Source organism: Melopsittacus undulatus, chromosome 4, assembly GCF_012275295.1.
Source record: "Melopsittacus undulatus isolate bMelUnd1 chromosome 4, bMelUnd1.mat.Z, whole genome shotgun sequence".
Taxonomy (NCBI): Eukaryota; Metazoa; Chordata; class Aves; order Psittaciformes; family Psittaculidae; genus Melopsittacus; species Melopsittacus undulatus.
The window spans coordinates 37934245-37957314 of NC_047530.1; the positions used below are offsets into that span (position 1 = coordinate 37934245).

The window sequence follows — 23070 nt, forward strand, 5'->3', positions numbered from 1 at the left end:
ATAATAGCATGTCTCTTCAGTAATATGGGCCACATGACCATATTTAACTTCTGCATATTATACACCAACTTCAACATCCTTATTCTTGATGCAGCCTGATTCATTTGCAGGCTGTCACTTATCCTTAAGGAGGAAGGAGTCTCAAAAATAGACTTCTCCTGCACATTTTTGTTTCTATGTTTCTGCCTTAAGAATTGTATCTTGTGGGAACGTTTAAAGTTCAAAGTTTTCTCTACAAAGTTTCTTAGGAGGAACCCACCGCTTCCAAAACCAAACAACAGAGAGGCAGAAAATATGATTTTCATGAAGCAATTACACATACTGAAATTGTTGAAAAGGTTTTTTTTTAAAAAAAATGTATTGTAAAGCATGCACACAAATCATTGCAGATCCTTGCAGCCCAGATAATCTTATTTACATGTTTCCAGCCTGCCATTTCTCCTTACTCTTCACTTTCTAGCTCCAAAAATCTTTATTTTTTTTTTTTGTTCTCCACCTTACACTAGTGGCTGCCCTTTTCTACTCTACTTTGTCCTTTTTTCCAACCTGTCCCATGTTTCTCCAGTCCAGTTTATTTCCACTTCATTTGACAACAGTTCTTTACCTGCCCTGTTTCCATTTGACCCTTTTAGATGAAGGCACCACTTCCTGTTATAAGCTTAAAGTAGCTGAGATGGGGAGACACATATCGTGTGATGGTATGTCTTCCAGATACTGCGCTAAATATAGTATCTATGAGATCCTATAGTATGAAACAGACCAGGCTGCATCAGAAAATGAAATCAATTATTTAAAGCAAAGCTGTACTAATTTTGGTGTTAATTTTATGCACACACCCAAGAGCAGTTTTGCATTCATCATGAAAAATAAAGCAATCTGGGTAAATAGGAGAAATTCAGTTGGGGGTTGTTTGGTTTTTCCTTTACTGCATAGCTTCATAAATATTTGCATCAGCAAAACAGAGTCTGGCAACAAGCAGTGATCTTAAGTTTACTTTGCCATTAGAGGAACCATTCACTGAACTACATCCCAAGTGGAAGATATGTTACTGACACTTGACTGTCTTCCCAGTACTAAGGCCAACTGAATCCTAGTAGTCTAGTCTGCAGCACCTCCAGTCCTGGAAAAGTATGGAGGGCTCTGGCCACAGAATTCATTACACTGTCCAAGTATTTTGTTAGTACATGAGAATGTTCAGTTATCATGTTAATAGGTTTTGTTCTTCATTAAAAATAATTTTGACCAATGGTCTGGTTCCACTATTGGATGCAGAGCAGCTTAGCTGCATGGGTAGGTTAAGAGAGCAGTTGAGTAGCCTTAAATGATGTCAAGGAGTGAGGATGGCAAATTCTCACACGTGAGATGTTTATTATCTGCCTCCTAATACAATTCATAGAATCATATAGACTGGATATAAGGAAGAAATCCTTTACTGTTAGGGTGGTGAGGTACTGGAATGGGTTGCCCAGGGAGATTGTGAATGCTCCATCTCTGGCAGTGTTCAAGACCAGGTTGGATGAAGCCTTGGGTGATATGGTTTAGTGTGAGGTGTCCCTGCCCATGGCAGGGGGGTTGGAACTAGATGATCTTGAGGTCCTTTACAATCCTAACTATTCTATGATTCCATTGTGTTATTTCCTGTCCAGTTACAAAGTTAAGAGGGAAATGCAGTAAATATTACTCTTGCCTACTGTAGGCAGTAAAGAAAGCTATTTTTATGTATTGCAAGAGCACAATGGTGAAATTCCTTTTTCTCTGTTTTGGTCATATGAGAACAATACCAGCCGCGCTGTAGGTCCAAGTCATCTGGCATAGCTCAGTGTGACTCATGGTGGCCTGAAGAGTAGCAGTCTCTAACTACAGTGAGGGAGAGCAGAGCTCGCTGGGTTGCAGAAATAGGAGCAAAGAGGCAAAACTGGCTACTTTTCCAACATCATAAGCTCACACCTTTGAAGTCCAGGTACAACTTGTCAGGTCATGTTCCTTCAGAGTGTGTAAGGGAGCATTGGCAAGGGGTTGGGCTCAGGCTGTGTGACAAGAAGAGTAAAAGAAACAATTGTGCATGCCTTTTACAATCATGCAAAAGGAATGAATCTCTGAGTATTTTAACATGGGTAATTAGTGTGTGGTGATTAGAAGTAATGTGGTGCCACACCCTGGAGCTGGTTTGTCTCAAAAGAAGGCTTTGCCTTCAAAGGACGTAGAAAGCAAAATTGCTTTCCATGGTTGTGCTCAGATACTCCGCTAGATGCAGAAGGGTCAGCTATGTTAGCAGAACCATGCCATTTTTAGGAGTCTTTCTTCATGAAGGAGACATTAGCGGTAATACTACCATCACTAAAATTCAGGGAATGCTGTCCTAAGCTGATTTGGGTCAGTAAAAGAAGGTTCAGAGTTCTTTTCCTGCCTTTCTGTTTATATGGTAGTCTGTAAATAAATGATCTAATTCAAGATGGCAGATTTCAGCTTTAACACTGTAATATGCAATTTCACTACCAGTGCATGCTAGCACATCTCAGCATGGATTGTCTAGAAACTGAGCTGGTTTTCACAAGTAAAAGTGTGAAGCTTTTCAAGAAAATTAAGGAGTAAAGGAACAAATAAGAAAACATCTGTATCTGCATCATAAATATTCTAACTGGCCTTAGGCATGAAATTGTTATTGGAACTTCTAGTCTAAAATACATATGATAAATTATGTGTTTGAGCTCTTCAGTAAATTGATTGTTTACAGTGAAGTCAAGTGATAAACATCTTTGCTTGGGATGATTTAAGGTCCTCGTAGTAGATTAATTCTCCCTAAAAGTTTCTCTGTTTCTGTGTTACATTTAATTCCTTTGTGTGCATTTCTCCATTTTAGATAGTATCAGCTGATATTTACATGGAAATGTTTCTCAAGATCTGATATAAAATATCTTAAATTCTCACTTTAGGAGGTCTGGATTTTTCAACCAAATTTAATAGCTATTTATACCTTGAGAAGATATTATCTAATGTACTGTTGGTTCCAGTTCATTCACAGCCTCACATTATATTGAAACAAGGACAAAGAGTGTAATTTGTTAATGTCATGAAGGATGAAGTTTGTTAGAAAGGGAAGTGTACACGTTTTATAATAACACAAGTGTTTCCTTGCTAATCCCTTGGCAGGTTCATTATCTGTAGGGCCCCAGGCAATAGTTGGCCTATCGTGAGAGTGAAATTTAACCCACAGCATGAAATTAATCCTCAAAGACTTTTGTCTACTCTTTCTAGAAATAATAAATTCAAAGTGATTTTATACTTCTCCTCTCTAACTTCATGCAGAGGTGTTAAATTCATATCTAAACTCTATGGTATGTATCAGTCTATTGATTTATGTTTAGTGAACTAGCGTGAAAGTAATAAGTAATTTGAAGATATGAATTAATGGTGTGTTCATTGTTTCTTCCTGAAAACCTTTTTTCTTTGATAATAAAGAAAATTCTACTCCTTGTAATTACAGGGAAGGTAAGGAATGTGTATGTGTATGCATGGCTGTATAAAATCATTCTAATTATTACATCTGGATTTCTTAGTTTGTCTGAGTTTATATGTGAAATAATTTAGTCACATCCCAACTTCTTTCATAAAACTTAAGAGAAATCCATTGAGGGCTTGTTGCTGGTAAGTAAATGGATTTTTGGTAGAGTTTTGGAAAGTACTTCTTGAATCAGCAGTGTAAATACTGGGTAAGTCAGCAGGATTTTGTTGGGTTTTTCAGAAAGATTTCCTTATGTATGCGGAGTACTAAGTAGAGAACAGGTGAAAGTGATTTATTACTGATTGATTCAGACTTTCCTCTGCATTTTTTAGAATGTGATTCCTCACTAATTGCACAACCTAATCTATAGGAGTAGATGAGCACTTCTAGACATTTATATCTGTCTATGTACTATTTAGATACAGGGTAAAGATTTTTCCCACTTTTAGCCAGTATTTACCCAGTACATATCCACTGGCTTGTTATATTTTTGTCTTCATCTTCTAGATATTTTTTCCACTTCTGAAGGCAGCAAGTCATATTTAAAAGATGTTTACAAATTGCCATATCTTCTTTGTTGAAGAGCTTCTTCAAAATATTACTTGAAACTTCACACAGTCACAGCCCTTGGGACAGAAACCAAATGATAAGAAATTAAGTAGGTCAAGTGCTTCTTAGCAGGAAGTTTGCAAGCTACTTAGAGGCCATTATATGAGCAGGTCTGGAAATACATTACTCTTCTGATCATCTCTCTTATTTTTCAGACAGAATTTATAACAGTGGTGTACTCATTGAACCATTCCTACTTCACATATTCCTTAAAAGAAAATTTGTATCTTAATTCATACTATGCTTCCTCTGTGTATTTTAACGAAGTTATTTTTGTGCATAAACACACAGTACTGGTAGTAGGAAAACAGATTGCTGAAGCAGAACAGTGAGCTGAGGGATGTCTTTGATCCTAACAAAACTTTAAGACATGTTAAAGATGCCATTTGATGTTAGAGATGAGACGTGGTGTGAGCCTAGGAAACCTTTGAAAACTTCAGATCTTTTTGTAATATTTATTGCTCAGAATAGAAAGTCCTGCAGAAGTACCTCAAATAAAGACATGGGTTTCTAATGTATTTTTAAGCTGCTTTTATTGTTAATGGAAGCTGATGGATTTAAGCATTCTAATTTGATACAGTATGGTATAGTAAATGAATACCATACAGTAAGTCAGATATCATTACATCTACATTATTAGTGTTCCTTCAATGCAGTAGTAGAGAGAAGGGAAATCTGCAGAATTGCACTGCTTGGTCATAGGTGTTAGATGACAAGGAAGTAGCACAGGCTATGATACATTGCTCATATTTTGATCAATGACTGACTCAAGGTTTCCCATCTGCTCAATATATAGTGTTTCTTCAGGACCACACTCCTCTCTCCCCACTATACTCATAATTTTGCTCACCCCCTGTACATCCATCACCTATTCCCCTGTGACTGACTTTCCCTATTTGCCCTTTTTCCAGACCACAAGCTTATAGTGAAAACTTCTTGCAAAAAAAAAGCAGCAATGTTTGTTGATTGTGACTGTAGTTTCTGCTGCCAGTTCCAATGACAAGCTGGCATCTTGTGACCTCTTATAAATGACCTTTAATAAATTGGCAGGTGAGAAGACTCTCAGCTGGCAGGCAGGACAGCTGTTGCATTTTCAAGAATCTTGAGGCAGAAAAGGCTAAAAACTCTCCCGTGCATGTAATGAAACGATTTCTGTAGGTTCTAAAGGTTCTGTAGATCTGTAAGTTCAGCTTTATTCTTTGGAGGGGTTCCACCCACAAGTCAGACAAGCTGTAGTTTTTTAACAAGGATAATACCAATGTACTCTGCAACATTTGCAACATTTAGGTACAGTAAGTCATTCTCATACCTTAGTCTTGGCACCTTTCAGGATACACAGCAGGGATAGTTGTATCCTAGGGATCCTTGGATTCCTGTTTATGTCCACAGATTATATTAGACCCACAATGGAGCAGCTAAATTTACTGATAGTGTTATGGCACATAGCAGACCAATAGCACACACTACGTGGCTAGCTCTTGGGAAGAACAGCATAATTTATCTTATTAATAAGAAGGTAAGCTCTCCAAAGAGCTAGCCATATAGCTGCTTCTCCCATTAGCTAGCATATATGCTAAGAAAAAGAGGGAGGTGACATGCCTACATGTTGTACACTTAGGATTTTATTTATTGCACTTTATTACTCAGTTTAGCATTAGACAACAAATAGCAATTATAGATCAACAAAATCATAATCCTCCTCATATATAACAATATATATGGTATTTACCTGTTAATTCTGTATAAGCATGCAGAAGGACTTTTTCCAACAGTCATTTTTCAACAAGCCAGTTTTATTTATAAGGAGGCATTCAATAATTTGGTTAGTTAGCTTTATCTCTGAATCCATGTAGCCCTATGAAGTTTGTGGGTGTGTGGAAGTGGCACAAAATGTGGTAAGGAAACAAACCTGTAGTCTCTGAGAAATACTGCTTTGGCAGCATCAGAACTGCCTTTTTTTGTGCTTGTTTTTCAGTTCTCAGGCTCAATAGCTGAGTCAGATCAGCCATGTTAGTGTAGTCTGCCTGCCTGCCTGGAGAAGAATGTGAGCAAAATGCCTTTAAAAGACTTCTGTGACTACAAAATGAAAGGAGTTTCTCTAGCTTTCAACTGGTAGTTAGTGAAATGGTTTGTTTTCTGAGATAGACCTCACCATAACAGAACCTGAAGATGCTTACTTGATTTAAAGACTTTCATTAAATCAAAAGGAATCATTTACCATTTCTTTTGGGAAAACAATGTTTGCAAGGCACAAGGCTGCACACAAGCAGATAAATCTGCTGAGAACTATATCCTCCAGACTACTGCACTGCCTGCTACCCACAAATGCTTTGCTGAAATCCTCTCTCTCTTTCAAAATTTGCCTTGCTTTGTACCTTTAAAATTATCAGCACTTGGAAAAGTCTTGTTAAATCTGGAAGAAGTCCTGTTTTTCTTTAGACTCAGCATTGTTTCAGATACTGATTAAGAAGGGAACTCTCCCTTTATTCCTGAAGTCGGTAAGAAATATTATGGAAAATTGCGTTAACTCTTGCAAATCCCTCTACAACTATAAAAGTACAAATGAGATCGTCCCTGCTGTTTCAGTCAGGCCTATGAACCTCAGAGCAATAGGATATTTATAAGAAAATTCCAGACATAGCAGTGGTGCCGTGATCCATATGACCCAAAGTTTCCAGTCTTTGTCTATCCTCCTGTCTTTAAGGAAAAACAGAGGGGCATAAAATGAAAACTTGGAAGATCACAAATCATTGTTATGACTCATTATAATGACTGATTTGTGCATTACTTTATGGAGCAGTTAGGTTGAGTTTGGGGGAAAAAAGAAACCTTCCTTTTTAATTTTCAACACTTTATGCCAATTTTCAGGCAACTGTCTTTCCTAAAATAACAGCACTCTTTTTTCCACACTATCCTTGGTAACTACTGAGTTTTCTCAGCTGGGAGAGTGTGCTGTGATATAGAGGTGCAGCCTTGTATGGCTGTTGTCAAGAGCCTGTTATTGTTTCTGTTACAACATTAAGTCTTGTTTTCTGGTGTTTAAAGCTGGGCCATACTCGAACTTCGGATGTTTTCAAATTGTATTTACAAATAAGAAAAATAATCTCATTGGGTGTGGCTTTTTAGTTCTGTGAAGAAAATAGTGCTCTGACAGCTTTGTACCAACTGTGATTCACAGTTTTGGATACTCAAAATAAGTCTTCTGACCACAGCCTACAACCTGGTTTCTAGATTCTTCTGAGTTTTGTTTAGCAATAGTTTTATTTTTGTTAAATATCAATGGTTTGAGAGTTGTTAGAAAAATAATAAATCTACTGAAGTCTCGAAATAGCTGCTATTTTCGCACTACATTGAATTTGTAAAATTCATCTTCTTTATTTATGTAATATCTTCGTATGGTGAATTAAGAGGGTATATTCCCAGGTCTCAGAGTTTTCTCTTAACGTCCTAAGATAAATTCTAATGTTACACAAAAATCTGTTGGTGGTGTGGTTATGTATCTGTGGACTCTGAAAGACACTGGCAAGCTACCATTTCAACACACAACAGATTTTCCTTAAAGTTACGGGATTACATTTTTGGTTTGCTTTTTACCAAGTGGTTACCTCTCTACCAAGAGGAAAGTGCACTATTTCAGGTAAATACTATTAAAGAAAGCAAGTTTTTTCCAATATTTTACTAGTTTTACTTTAAGTCACCAGAGCAGAGAAAGTCATAGCACTTCAGAGGAAATTTCATCCTTAACTTGCCCTTTTATGCCCTACTGTATGGTAAGAACTGCTGAGGTCGCTCTGCACTGGCTGATAATGAATTCCATATCATCTGTAATACTGGGGCACAACTGGGTGGGTAAGAGTTGAGTTTCAGTCTTTAACTCAGAATTTCCTTGTTTTACTAGTTTCATTTCAAAAGATAACACTGCTTTAAGGGTGTACATTTTCTGTGATTTAGCCATACAATTTTATAGGAAAAAGTCATTTTTTCATGGAAACAGCGTATGTGTAAGAGCTAATGTCCATGTGATGTACATTAGCTATTAGTCATTTACAAGGTTTGTCTATTAATAAGAAAGGACAAGTGAGTTAAACTTTTCAAGTGCAGGGTATTTAGTTGTACTTTTCAGTTGGGTAAGTCTGTTTGTATCCCTTCCAGCATTTTAAAAATCTCAGCCACAATATGTTAATGAAATTGTTTCCCTTTTAAGTCTTTTCCAGCACAAGCATAGGAGGTTGGGTGAACACTCAAAACTAACACTTCTTTCAGCAACTCACAATTTGATTTTGGCTATTTTCCACTAAAAATTAATTTGGATTTCTGTATCTGACCATTTCTTTCCTTTGGGAGAAAAGATATTTTTGGTTATCTTTCCTAGTTTGACCATAGGGAGCATGTGTAATGTATATTTTGTTGTGCTTTGCAAATTTTTGGTGCTAAATCATTTTAATAAAAAAAAATCAGAATACACTAAGCTATGATGGGATTGATCTCATCAAAGAACTTACAATGCTAATGAATACTGAAAAGTATTGAAAAACCTTCCAAAAAATCCTCCCCCAAAATCTTCTTGCCAGAAAGTTGCAATGATTTTCCTGCCTTCTCTTTTCACTGAAAAGTGCTGTGTGATTACCACAGGGGACACTGAAATCAAAGCTTTGTTGAGAAAACTATGTAGAAGTACTTGGCCCTTTCTGTAGGAATTGTTGAAGTAAAAAGTGCCACTTCTCCTGTGGGTTATAGAGGTTAATTACATTTTCCCAAACTTGAAGAGTTTTCAAGCAATGATTGCTGTTTGTATTTCAGGTGTTGTCCACTAATGACCAGTAATAATTACTCATTTGAAACCTTCCTGTGGCTTATCAGATACATGTTTAATTTTACAAAGCTGCATTGAGTTTTGCCTTTCATCTTTTTGAAGTAATAGAGAATACCCTTACTTTTTAAAGGCAGCAAAATTATTCCTCTTATCTGCTATCACTTAACTTATAGATGAAATTTTCATACTTACATTTAAATTTTTCAAAGGCTCTAATATGCAGAGACTCACTACTGGATTCGTAGATTACAGTAAGGTCACAAAACACAAGAATGGCTCTACAGGGTTAGGCTAAAGGTCCATTTAATCCAGAAGAGAGAGGTCATGAGAGGATATACATTTTTGTAATAGAAGTTAAACTGAGATAAGGAACTGGACGGTTTTAAGCAGGCACATGTTACACACTGAAATCTGCCAAACCACATTCTCAATTTTCCCTGAATCAAGACCGGATACTGGAGCCTTCATATAATATAATCCAATATCTGATTTCTTGTGAAATCTCTGCTAATCATTAGTTTATATTCCTCATCACTTTGTTGTTTCTCTATAAGCTGTTTTGAAGGAAAACCTACAGGATTTTATCCAAAACTAATGAAAACCAGACTTCTTCTGTTGATGTATTAGGCCACAAGTGACTACCCATATTTAAAATCATAAAAATAACTCCACGATCTGTGACAATACAAAATTATTCCTTATGGTGCCATTTTCAATTATTTGTCCAGTTTACATAAGGGACAAAATATCCATAGATTTTGGAGGGTTGTTTTTACTTAAGAAATAGAAATTGCAAGAGGCCTCAGAAATAAACTGTGACTGTAAAAAACAGAATGCTGGTTTTACCATTACTGGTTTCTGCTGATTCCTTCACCAACATAACTAAGCTTTTTACACAACAAGCTGTAGACAAAAAAACACAAGCAGTGTTTAAATTTGCCTATTACTTTTATAGTCAACAATTCCCAATCAATCTTACCTTCATAAGATTGTTAAGGTAACATTGCATATACTGCATGATCTTTCACACAAAATACTGTGTGATTTTCAAATACAGATGTCCCTTTATGATCATTGCTGTGATCTTGTGCTCAAAATTTGCATCCAGGCAACAAAAGAAAAGTTTCAAGGGCAGAATTGTATCCACAATACCAGCAGAGAGTGCAGCAGAGATGTTCCTGCTCTGGCAGGACTTGTAGACAGAATGACATTAAAGTAATCTCTATTCTAGATAATTATAAAATTTTAAACTAAATTCTAGATAATTATAATAATGTGCAGTGCCTACAGGTCCATAACTGAGAGGGAAGGCCGGTATTTGCAAGGAGCTCATAGAAGCCCACAGCTGCCAGTTACATCTGGAACCAAGAAACACAAGAGCATTAATAGGACTTGGGGGCTGGGGATTGAAGATCGGAACACTTGCACGTTCATTAGGTAGGGAGGACACCAGCTCAGAACCTCATTCTGTATCTTCACCTTGCTATGAACATGTTCTCAGTATTTTCATCCTTGGGATAAAAGAGAACTTGCACAACATCATAAAGATGTTTGTCTGAACAGTGTTTAGTGTGGAATGAAAAAATGGTCATTTTCACTAATTTTTGTGTTGTTCTTTTGCATGCCTTCTCCACACACACACTCATTGATGGAATTATATTATTAAAAATATTTATGGTTTGAACTTAGTTTCTGTTTATTTCTTTCGCAGGAAGGCATTAAATTACTTGTATGTAACTGCTATGACTTATTTTTGCTATGAGTTATTTTTGTTATTCATTAGCCAAATTGCCAGAGTAGATTTGCATGAAAGTTGAATGGATTAATTTGACCTGTTGCTGGTCTAGTTTATTTTTGCTGAATATTGTCTTCTAAAACTATGTGTAAAGGAAAACTTCTTTCTGACATTATAGCTACTCTATGTTTATTCCATGCATATAATGGGAAAAATGATACAGGAGAAAAAAGAAGTTCTTCATTATTACTTGACAAAATACAGTTTTCATTTCCAAGCCACTTCATTACATTCTTGGTACATATAGTACTGCTTTCTTTTTGCCACTGATATTTTTCAATGAAACGGTGTGCTGTTTAGCTCGAATATAAAAGCAAGATATAGAGGAAAGTCATCTATAAAAGGAAAAAGAAGTCCAGGAAAGGTGAAGTTCTTTTTGTGATTAGTGCACGTTTGTCTGGTCTAAGAATAAGACTCTCTCAGAGAATTGACCAAGAGTACCAATGAAACACCTAAGCCATGTTGTCATGTTTAGGACTTTACTGTATTCAGTGATGCAGTTCGTTTAGGGTAAGTATTTTCAAAAAATCCTAAGCTCAGTATAAGCCATGCATGGCAAGTTATCATCCTCAAGGCTGCAAGAGTTTAGATAAATTGTTTTATGAAGGTTTAGGTATACTACATTTAGCTAACCTAAAATCATAACCTAAAATTATGATGATTTTATTGGATTCAAATTTTGATCAGAATAACCAATCTCTTCCCTCTAATTCTGCAGTTTTAGATTGCCAAATCTGTTGTTGGTATAGCTCTAACTTTACTATTAATGCACTGCTTACTCAGACGTAGGTGTTCAATTCTTTCTCATGCAGTGTTAATGTTTCCTCCTTTTGCCCTACTTAGATATTAAGTCAGTTTTTGAGACTTTTTTTTTATCAGAGGCAAGCTACAAATTGCTGGATAACCAGTCAGTTAGGGAGAGGACAGACCTGATCAGGATTGTAATAAGGCAGAGGGTCAGATGTGGAATGGACAAATTTGTGACTTGCAGTATTTGATACATACTTCAGCAAATGTGAGAATTCATCAGTTTGTGTTTGGTAATTGTTATTTGAACATCATGCCTGGTAGCTGATGTTCAAACTTGCATCAAAGACATCTCTGCAGATAATTTTGAGGTTTTATCTTTACAATTATTTCCATTACTATCCCTTTCTTTCTTCTTCAAAAAACATGTTCCTCCAAAACTAGGAGGAACAGATAAAAAAAAAAAGAAAGCTAACAAGAATCAAAATTCCAACAAAGTGGAATTCATGTAGATGAATTTTGGAAGAATTTTTAGTAATACTTCTCTACCAATGATTCTGGTTTATTAATTGTGAAATAAATAGGAACTATACAAAAGATTCTGTGATTAGAAGGAGACAAATTTATGTCTACTGTGGAGAATGTTTGGAATAAGTTCTGTTCTTTTTCCTGTTCCCTATGTTCTAGTTTATTGTATTCTTACATGGTTTTTGCAGTTAAATAATCATCATAGCAATACTATAACACTTAAAATATGATCCCTGCACTATCAAAATTTATGGTTTTGGCTTAAAATAATTTAGTTTTTTGTTTTGAAATCTAATATTCAGTTCATCAACAATTCATATGATTTACTGTTAAAATAAGTAACAGAATTATATTCTCAATTTAGTTATTACCCTGTAAGTAACATAAGCAACTCAAAGAACTTAAGCAAAAAAGTGAAAATACAAGTGAAATAAATTACATTATCAAGGTCCACTTTGCTCTGAAAAGTTTTGCATGAAATCTAAATATCAGTGGATAGTAGTAACACCTGAATAAATATTTGAGTTAGCAAATCAAAATCTTTTTAAATTATAATTTTTATTATAAGTATGTGAATTGTTAAATTATATGTATTTATATAAAGTTTCAGACTATGCATTTTTTATCAACTTATGCTGTATCTACAGCTAGGAGTGTCTGGAATCATGGGAATTGCTGAAAGTGTAAAAAAGGCTATAAATGTTGGTTTCAGTTTTTCAAAGGCTGTACATATAAAAGTTGTTTTAAAATTAACATTGCACAGATAATTTGTTTTGTTGTTATACAACATAACTCTCTCCTTTATAGCATCTACACAACTCAGTATCTGAGATTATTTACTTTGGTATTGCAGAAGTCCCAGTCATGGAGAGAAATATTAGGAGCTTTATTCAAAGTAGAACATATGATAAAATCCTAGTAAAGCATAAAGAAAAGGAAAATACAGCTAAGATTGCCACTCATTGGCAAGCACTGCAACATGGTATAAAGCCTGGTTCTCTGAATCAGTGTTTTTCTTTCCCTCTGAACTTGGTGGTTGGGGAGCTAGTCAGCAACTCTGATAAAAGCAGCAAGAAATTCTGGAATTCGCTCATGAGGGCATATAGCCTTTGCAAACCCAGTGGCAAGAATTTGGTGAGCCTAGCTTGTGCCACATCACATTGTGGTTGTCCTGCATAGCTGGATATTTAACTGCTCACTATCTACTTGAATCTAGATATGAAAATACTGGTTTCTTCCTTTTAGATTTTAAGATTGCTAAAACAATTTCAGCATGTGTTGGAAATCTTTCTTCTGTCCAGATCAGTAAATACAATTGGGAGGATTGCTAGGTTCATTGTGGTGAACCAACTAAACACTACATACCTGAACACTGTAGTGGCAGACATCCACAGGACAACTTTGATGAAATGTTCAGCAAGCATGAGACAAAATGTAGCAACTGATAGAGGAAGAGAGAATTTGGTATTTTTCCCCCAGAAAGCACATGCATGTGCTTGTTCTCCTGTAGGTATTGATTGTATTAAAAGACTACTTAGAGGACTCTTGCAGTAGGAAGAGGTGGAAGAAAGCATCTTGTGGACTGAGGACTTTGTAAAACTCTGAATAAAGTACTGGATATTATAAAACCAATAAGAACTCTGAAGTTAGGCAGTGGAAACGGATACATGTGATTATGTAGAGATACTGCTCCACGATATGATGTATCTCTTTTTAAATGGTAAGTGGTTTGGAGAACTGATGAGAGGACTCAACATCTTCCGTATTGTTGAATGTTATCTGTATTGCGGGTTGACAGGCAGAGCCCATTGAAAGTTATTGCTCAAGGACTGTTACAACCAAAAATAAAAATGCTCTCTCTCATGCCATCGAAATAAGAATAATTTAGGTTTGTTTCACAAGTAGTACTTGTAGTGCTGATTTGTGTGGATAAGTTAAAATATTTGCCTCAGTTTAGATCATGCGGGGTTTTCAATGAAGATACTGACTTTTGGACAGACCCCAAAACCTCAAATTGTTTACATGATTTCCACTTTTGGGGATTCTGCAAAGGACACTGATGTTCTCTTCTTAAACAGCATCAGGACACTTTTGTATCAAATAAAGCTACTGCATAGGTACTGTTCAGTCAAAGGTGGCATCAAAGACCAAGTCCTGTGGGCTGCTGCTGTGAGCCAGAAAGGGAGACTGTGAGGTCCTCAAAGGCATGGGAGCTGGAAGTGGCGGTGGTGAGGAAGAACTGAGAGGGCAGGCAGTAGGTACTGAGGTAGTCCTAGGTAGGAAGGGGTAACCTGGGGGCCTAAGTGAACAGTTCTGTGAGCATTCCCAGGGAGACAGTACTCAGTACCACAACATTTTGGACAGAAAGCCAAAAAGCAGGAAAACGAGAGAGGAGGAAAGTTAGCCTGGTGATAATTTTAGAGTGATAAACCTCTCGGTAAACACATAACATGCTGGAGTGTCTTCTGTCAGTGACTTTCTGGCACCTGTTATATGCTAGTAGTGAATAGCAGGTCATTCATCCCAGTCCTGGAAAAGCCTCTCTACCCATATGTCTATTCAGAGTGTTTCTGAACATTACCTGCACATTCTTCATGCAGACTTCAAAATAATGAATTAGATCAGAAGTTAATGCTTCAATTTTACTTTTAGGAGAATTAATCTTTTTTGTTCTAGCAAAGCTAATAACATACAAGGCAGGCATCCAGCTTTCAAAAATGCATGAAATTCAGTGATTTTATAATGCTTTTAGAATGGAAGAATGGATTTGAGGCAGAAAAAGCCAAGATGTATCCCCCGGTTGTGTTCATTCCTCTAAACAATCGTTAAAAACAGGCCAGGTTGTTTTTGAAGTGAATATTTTCACTCTTCTGTATTGTTAAGATTACTAATACAGGTTGCTGCTGCCTCCAGAAAAACAAACATTTTTTCAGCTCTTCTCTGAGCTTCTTATAATAAGTGCTGGTGATCAATTAGCTAGTTCATTAAAAAGTTACACATGATTTTATTGAGGCAAGCAATTCTGAATCAAAGAACCCAATTCGCAGATCTAGGTTGAAGCACATAATTGGCATGTATTTTAGGATTGCTGTTAAAGCTATAAAAAAGATTTACTAGGGAAGGAATGGATCCAAAAACCCTAAAGGAAGGAATATGTTATTTGTGTGACCCAGTGTTACAAATGGACTTATTTAATACTAAGGTCTTATCTACTAAAACAAAAAACTGAAATAAATGTAAAACTTCTTTAACTTCTTTAGCAAGAAGTTATTCTTCATCTGATACACATAAATTCATACTGCATTTTTTCTGCTATGATGTTTACTATTGCTATCAAAGATACATTTTTATTAAATCATATACATTTAGTTGAGAAGTCAACACTGTGTTAACTGTAAAACAAAATTGTATATGTTCATCATGTTGTTGAGATCCACAGTGAGTCTGAGATTGAAGTCCCAGTTCTACAAACAGTTCTGCAAGCACAACAGTGAGGAAACTTATACACATGCTAGTAGGACATGCTTGAACATTTGCAGGGTGAAAGAGAGGGAAGGTGCATTCTTCAGAGGATGTTTTAGAAACAGTGGTGCTTTATTCTGAGTTTACAAGTGGTCCAAATCTTGAAATTGAGGGAAAAAGTTTGGGTTAAGAAAGTTTAATTTTTTTAAACACTTGGAAGAATTTGTTTACTGGCAAGTGTTTCTAACACTTCTTTAAGCAAAAGAACGACATTTTGGCTTTGGAACTGAGACATGTAAATAATCAAGTCTTAAATATATTAAAATGTACACAGAATCTACTCTGTTGTAATTTTTGATTGCTTGATTGCCACCATCTAAAAACTTCTGTAGCTGATATTACTGTTGGATTTTATGTGATGGCATTGAGGCAATTTTTTCAACTATTAGCCTTCCCAAGGGTTCTTTTCAGACAAAATGTTATGCATCAGCTCTTATTTGAGTGTAAGCCTATTGAACCGCATTCTTCTCTCTGCCAACTTGGCAGCAAGTTCCTGTGCTAATAAAAGAGGTTACCCCAGATAGAGATCCCAGATGTGCCTGAACTACTTTTATTAGGACTATGGAGAGGCTCAATGTTTCCTTCTAACTGTTTTCAAAAATGGTGTGGGCTTGCCTTCATAATTGCCCAAAGAATTGTATTACATCACTGGAAGTTTTTTTCTCAAAGCGAGTAAAATGTTGTATGGGTTAGCACAGAACCCTGCTTAGGAAATACTCAAAACAATTGTTCAAAACAATGAATGCCTTTTGTCGCAGTACAAAGCGTGATTTGACCTTCCTGAATTCTGTTAAAACATTGCTGTTTAACATTGAGTTAAAAATACCTCAATTTGTTACATATTAATGAGACCTAGTTTCATGATTAGAATAAGTACCAATAAATGTTTCTCAGAACAGCAATATATCTGTGGTATCTGACATAATTGACTATAATGACAGTTATTCTTGAAACTGTTGAACACTGTATTTTGCAGAATTAGTATTGTACTTGGTGATAAAGCCAGCTAAGTGGTTGCCTGATACTGGGCTATTGTAGACTGGAATTGCTAACATCAATATTTTCCTCTTTTTTTAAGTGCTATATAGTAATTAGCAGTTCAAGAAGAAGTTTTATTGCTAAAATGTGTTCCAAATGTCTCCATACTATTTAGTTTAATGTGTTGGCAGCAATTTTGAACCTACAAGAAATAGGGTAATCTGAAATACTTAATAAAATAAATGTAGTCTCTTAAACTACTGTTGCTATCCATAAATCATACATAATAAGATATTTACAATCTTAAATCATATTCTTGATTTTCCTTTCAAGGCCACATGCTTCCTGTTGAAATATTTATTGTTGTCAAAATGTGAATAGAGAAAATGAGGTTTTAATTAAAATAATTCATTGCTTGCTTGTATTGTTCATCTTATTATTAAATTATGAAAAATGAATGGTGCTTTAATTTCTGGTCATGTCTGTGGCTGATTTTTATTGTAATTGTGTCAGATATAAAAAAAAAAGTAAACTGCACAGTGGATTCATTTCATAGTGAAACACACGATAGTATCCATTTCAGATTTTCAAAAACAGGGTTTGACTCAAAGGCTGCCATTAGTTTCAATGGGCTTTGGATCAGGCACAGGGTTAACAGCTTATTTTTCAAACAACTAGAAAGAGGTGTAAATGTCAAAGGTGATAGCTATACTGTGAGTTCCATAAACTACAAAAAAAAAATTACTACCAAAGCTCTTTTTTCGTTAGTTTAGCAGCCTTATGAAAACAGTGTTAATAAGTATATCAGGAACAGTATATAATAATGAATCAGATGCGTAAAAACAAACCCTTTAAAATTCCTTTTATATAATAATTGGAAAGTTAAAAGTGACTTAAAATCCCTGACTTCTCATGCTGTGATGTAAATTGTATTTTTTTTAGGTTCCAAATTCAAAGAGGGAAAACTGATCCAACCGGTTACAAGAGCCTGGGGGACTGTTTTAGGACTATTTTCCAACGAGAAGGGTAAGAGTATATGTTTTTAAAATTGTCAATTTTATGTGACCTTTTTTAATCACCCGTTTTCCAGACATTAGATCCTCTTTATTTTCCACCCCTTTTTTGCAATTGCCAGAATTTGGCAAACATGTTGTCTTACATAATGAGCGCAATTTGCAAAGTCTTAGCATTACTTATACTCACAATACCAAATTTTGCTATTAGGATATGATTAAAAACCAGGAGGCACAGCTCCATAGAGCTGCGGCAAACACTGCTTCAGTTCTGGGAGCAGGATGGCTGTGTCAGTGTAGTGCAGTGTCTAGGCTTTTGTATCTTCTTGTCCTGCTTTTCTGAACTGGCTTAGCCTGAGCTATTACCAGTCCAGTGAAGTACTGGTTTCCAAGCCGTAATGAACTAGTGTTCCCAGTGTGCAAAATTTCACAACTTTTCAGTTTGACAGAATATGGGAAAGGATTTATGGTCCTTAGTCACCTGAATCATACTGGCTTCAGAAGATACCACTGCTCTAAGCCTGAACTCCTGTAAGAGACTTAGGTTCTGATCCACAAAGGCATTTAAATACATGCTTTATTTTATGACCAGTCAGTCCAGTTAAAGCTACTGAATGTAATGGGACTGATCATATGCTTAAAGTCAAGCCTGTTATCCACAGGAGCTCTTTGGGAGCTAGGCTTTAATCAAGGTAACTCTAATTAGTAGATCTGTTTTGAGCAGCTGGCAGGCTTTCCATAAGGACTTTGTAAATATATTAGCAACCCATTTTTTATCCATATATTCATCAAAATGAAACTGTTCTTATATATAGTTGCATAGATACCACTTTTGGAGGCAGCATAGGTGCACTGAGGCACAGACTTCTTGTGTCCACAAGCTGTACTGAAAAAATAGAGGTGAGATGAGCAGTAAAAATTAAGAACTAGACCTGTTTTGTTGCTTGCAGTGAGTTTAGCTAAGCTACTCTACAGAAGGATGTAGATATAGAACTGGGTGGTTTGAAATGCTGAAGTAGCTTCTGGTGTTTTCAAGGCTGAGTATATGTTAATTTTCATTGCTTTTCAAAAGAAAACTATATTTTGACAGAAGGAAACTATTAACATCTACAATCATGTCAATCTATTTTTAAATACAGAATTAGTTTCAATATTTATGTCAGTGAGCATGAAAATGCCATGTATCTTATCCAAGCTCACTGGTATAAACATTAATATTTTTTTATATTTATGTCAAGGCCTGACTCTGTAAACCAGAAAAGATGATTGCATGAAATTATTCTAGGTTTAAGTCATAATTTAGCAGTGGGTTAAACTAAATTTCTTTCAGGCTAGAGCTAATACAGAGTTTTACTTGCCTGTGGTAAACGGAGTTTGATCTAAACAAAAAGCAAATTCTGTGAATACTTTGTTTTCCCCAGGAAGTTAGGCAAAGGCAGACGGTCACATTTAAACAGTCATCGGTGATAAGCGCTAGGGAGAAAGGAGACAAAGAATCTCAGATACAGTATAATCTTAAATTTCATCTAAAAATTAAAACAAACAAAAAAACCCCTAATCCTGAAAAACCTGTTTGTTTCCATGAGTCTTGCATACCCATCTGTGCAAGTTGTCTGGTTTCTGAAGCATGGTGGTTATGACACTTGTGAGCGCAGTGAGAGAGGTGACTGTGAAGTATTTTAGTTAATGGAAACCTTGAATACTGATAACCCCCTCCTTGAGTGACCACAAAAATATGCAGAAGAGAGCACAAAGAAAGAGCTTCAGATTTAGATAACAAGGAAACAACAACAATTTGTGAGGTGTTCAGATTCAGGTGTATAAATCTGGGAGAAAGGTATAAGAAATTCATTCATGCCTCATATTTATTTCATGTTGGCAATATAAAATAGACCCATTAGTGTGTGGCATTTTCAGACTGTTGTTCTGAAACATCTAATTCAGTGTACACTGACTATAAAAGACTCTTAGCACCTCTCTCTAGCACTCAGAATTCCCTACTGGCATATGTGATTTTATGTTAAGTTGATTACAAAAGAAACTAATTAAATAAAGGAACACAGTGGGAAAAGAAATGTTACTGATGGTCTGCTCCTGAAAATGTTTATGTTTGGGAATAGTGCTTATGCTCATTTGTACTTGCATTTTCAATAACAGCAACTACAGTGAGCTAAAATGTCAGAGCCCAGCTCAGATAAGACACTTCATAATGCCTTAACTTTTTGACCTTATTATGTTGAGGTTAAGTATGCAGAATCAGCCTGGGAAGGACTTATTTTTACAAATACATATGCAAATGTTCCATTTGCTGCAATGCCTTTTACTAAAAATTAAACAGTTTTACATTATGACAGTGTAACAGTAGCAATCAGATGATTTCATGGAAAGCTTCTTCATCACAAAAAATGGCCAGGATTTCTTTAACCGTCCCTCTGATTTTCTGTTCATTGTAATAAAAAGGACAGAGGAAATATCTCCAGTGTAACCACTAACAGAACACTGTCCTTTTCAAAGAATCTGATGATTCCTTTATCTTTACAAATTTTTAAAAACTTTGTTAGAAATTTCTTAACAAAACAAAAACCACAAACAAAAAAAAAAAAGAAACGAGGAAAAAAAGCACCCTTCCCCCAAACTTCGAGTGGCTCTTCAGATGGAAATAAACTCTCCACAGGGAATTAAATTCTTCAAAGAAAGATCCATTCCTTGAACTCTTTTCTTGTCTTACAAGAAAATGGAAGCCACAAAACATAAAATTTAATTGAGACTCACTAAAGGAAGGTTCAGTTGAGCAGAGCATTAAAGGTCACAGAGCTTTGTGTTAAAGCGAGGCAGGAGTATTAACTTGAAGGCTTTTGTGAACTCGTGTTGGGAGCATCCAGTTGCTGCCAATTGGACAGGGGCTGCAGCAGTGCAAATCTTTCAGGTGGTGAGCAACCTCTGCTCAGCTGGATTTGCTAGGAGACATGCATCAGAGGTTCTCTGGTTTCATTTATGAGATGATGCATGAACTGACAGATCTTCGACAACAGAGGTGAACCCACCAGGAGCATATCTGTTTATTGAGGAGCGACAGCTTTATAGCCAACATAAAAATAATCTGATGTTTACTGGGGAAAACGTTTGGGTACAGGATTAACTGAAACCATTAATAGAGAAAACTTTTCATTCTTTTTAGATCCTAAAAAATGTTATGTTAAATGACTGATTTTTGTATCATCATCATCTTTACTGCATTTGTATTCACTCACTTTCTCTTTGATAATGACTTAGGTTTGAATATGAAATGTAAGAATAAACAAACAGTCTAGCTGAATGTATATGTTGCATTTACATTAAGGACACATGGTGTTGTGTCTCATATTAAGAATGGAAAATTATGCCCATCTGCACTGTCTTAATTTGGAGTTACAGCATTAAAGTCATGGATGCTGTTATTTTGAGTCTATAAACAACTTTGTTCTTATAAACTTGGATTTTCATGGGCTCATAATTTTAACAGTAAATGTTCTGGGTTACAGTTGACTTTTTTTGGTATGCACTCAGTTAAGAAACCTGTTACTTTCTCAATTCATTAGTTAACTTGCCTGAAATAGAAAGGACAGTAATATCCCGGTTTCCAGTTTTGTAACTCAGCACTTGAATAAGTTACAGTTTAAAGTGCTGTTAGCCTTCCTTAGAACTTGATGGTCCTGGAAAAGTGCAAAACACAGTTGTCATTGATCACTTGAGACTTCATTACTTCTTCTGAGTTATTTGATTATGTTGAATTACCTCCATGTTTACACAGCACTGTAGCTTAATAATTATTCCTGTCTTGTTCTCAGCACCACCTTACCACTCTCTTGTACCTATAATTGTCTGTATGACCACACACCTTTTTTTTAATAAGCAGTGCCCTGACTCATACATTAGGAGGATTAGATTATAAAGCTACACAAAACTTGTCAGATATGGGTGGAGTAGGTGGGAGAACAGCCAAGACTAAGCAGGAGCTGGATGAGCACAGAGTTGTCAGCAAACATGCAGAAGCTGGAGCATTCCTGATTTACGTGAGATCAATGTTCATCAATTAAGGAATTTGCTAGCACTCTCCTTTGTCCTGCCTACATCAGTCAACTCTTTGTTGTGGTAACAAGTTCTTGAGAGACTACAGCAGTGCTCTTGAGGCCTGGCTGTAGATGATACACTGCTGCTTGTAGTTGCCAGCAGGTCAGGGAAGGAGACTTGCAGGATTGCCAGCCCTGCAGGCAAGCACTGGCCTCTCACATTCACCAGCAATCACCACCGCCTGTTCCAGGGGCCCAGCTGGATATATGCTCTTCCAGCTGGGCTGACGAAACCTATCAAAATGCTGCCAAGCAAGTGTTACACAAGATACAAATACTTGGCTACCTTGCACCTGAATCCGTCAATGAAATTGTCAACCAGGGAAGTGTGACATGGTCAGTCATGCCAAAAATCCCTTTTCCCTGCAAACAGTTATGAAGCAGCGATCCATTTCCATTTTCTGGAGGCATAAATTCCTGTGGTATCAAAGCACCAGACTTTAGGCTCTGCTTTAAGTGCTCTGAACAAGCAGAAGTAGCAGATTAAGACGTTATTTCCCCCCACAGCTATCTGCCCCACTCTTTGGTTTGTTATTAGCACTTCATACCAGGAGGAGCAGAAATGAACTTGGATCCATGCTTCTTGGATTCATGCTTGCTTGCTACCCTCAAGAATCTTGTTTCTTAGTAAAGACCAACCTGCACTTATAGGTCTGCAGTAAAAAGACAGAAGATACCTTAGCATAGACTTCAGGTACTCCACAATAAAAGAATTTCAGAATTTCCTCAGGATAGTTAGCAAGTACTCCATCATTGTAGGGATGGCACTAGATGAGAAGGTTGGAACTACATGGTCTTAAGGTCCTTTCCAACCCTAAGCATTCTATGATTTTATGATTCATAATCTATGCAAAGCAATAGATCTGCTTTCACTGTAACTGTTCTTGTGGCACCTACTCTCACTTTACCCCATATCTTACTCTGCATCATCCTACACACAATATTTGACCTTACTGGTTTTTGTTCAGTTTCATTGTCTATAGTCTGTTTGAACCTGTGTCTTAAAACCATCATTTTTGTTCTTACGCTGAATGGGTGCTGAGCCATAGAATTTAAATGATGGTACAGTCTTGAGTAAAATCATTGTTAAGAGTTGCTTTCAATATTAGAGAAGAGGAAGGCAGAAAATTTGACTGACAATATTTGCCTGATAATAAGTTGTGATTTATATTATGCTCACAAGGGTTTAGATCAAACATGGCCACAAAAGAGACGTCTTTCGTGTATCTGTATTAAGTTCATGTGTGTTCTGCTTCCTTTTTTAAATAAACTTTCAAATTTGATTGTTCAATTTTGTCTCATTTTCCAATAAAGTTGACAAAAATCTCAGGAAATTCTGATGCCTTGTTACCTTTCAAAATGCATGTACATATGTGTATGCATGCCTATTTATAAAATGTTCATGCATTCTCTTAGTCTCTAAGTAGACAAAAAGTAACCAGTTCATAATGCAG

The 23070-nt window shown here is 36.2% G+C and overlaps 1 protein-coding gene across 1 annotated transcript in view; it reads left to right on the forward strand.

Annotated features, from left to right (window-relative positions):
* Positions 1–23070, forward strand: part of SLC25A21 (solute carrier family 25 member 21) — a 249042-nt gene that overhangs the window by 167432 nt on the left and 58540 nt on the right. Inside the window, exon 3 of the mRNA XM_005148913.1 lies at positions 17437–17520. Coding sequence (XP_005148970.1) covers positions 17437–17520 — 84 coding nt within the window. The remainder of the gene's footprint in view (positions 1–17436; positions 17521–23070) is intronic.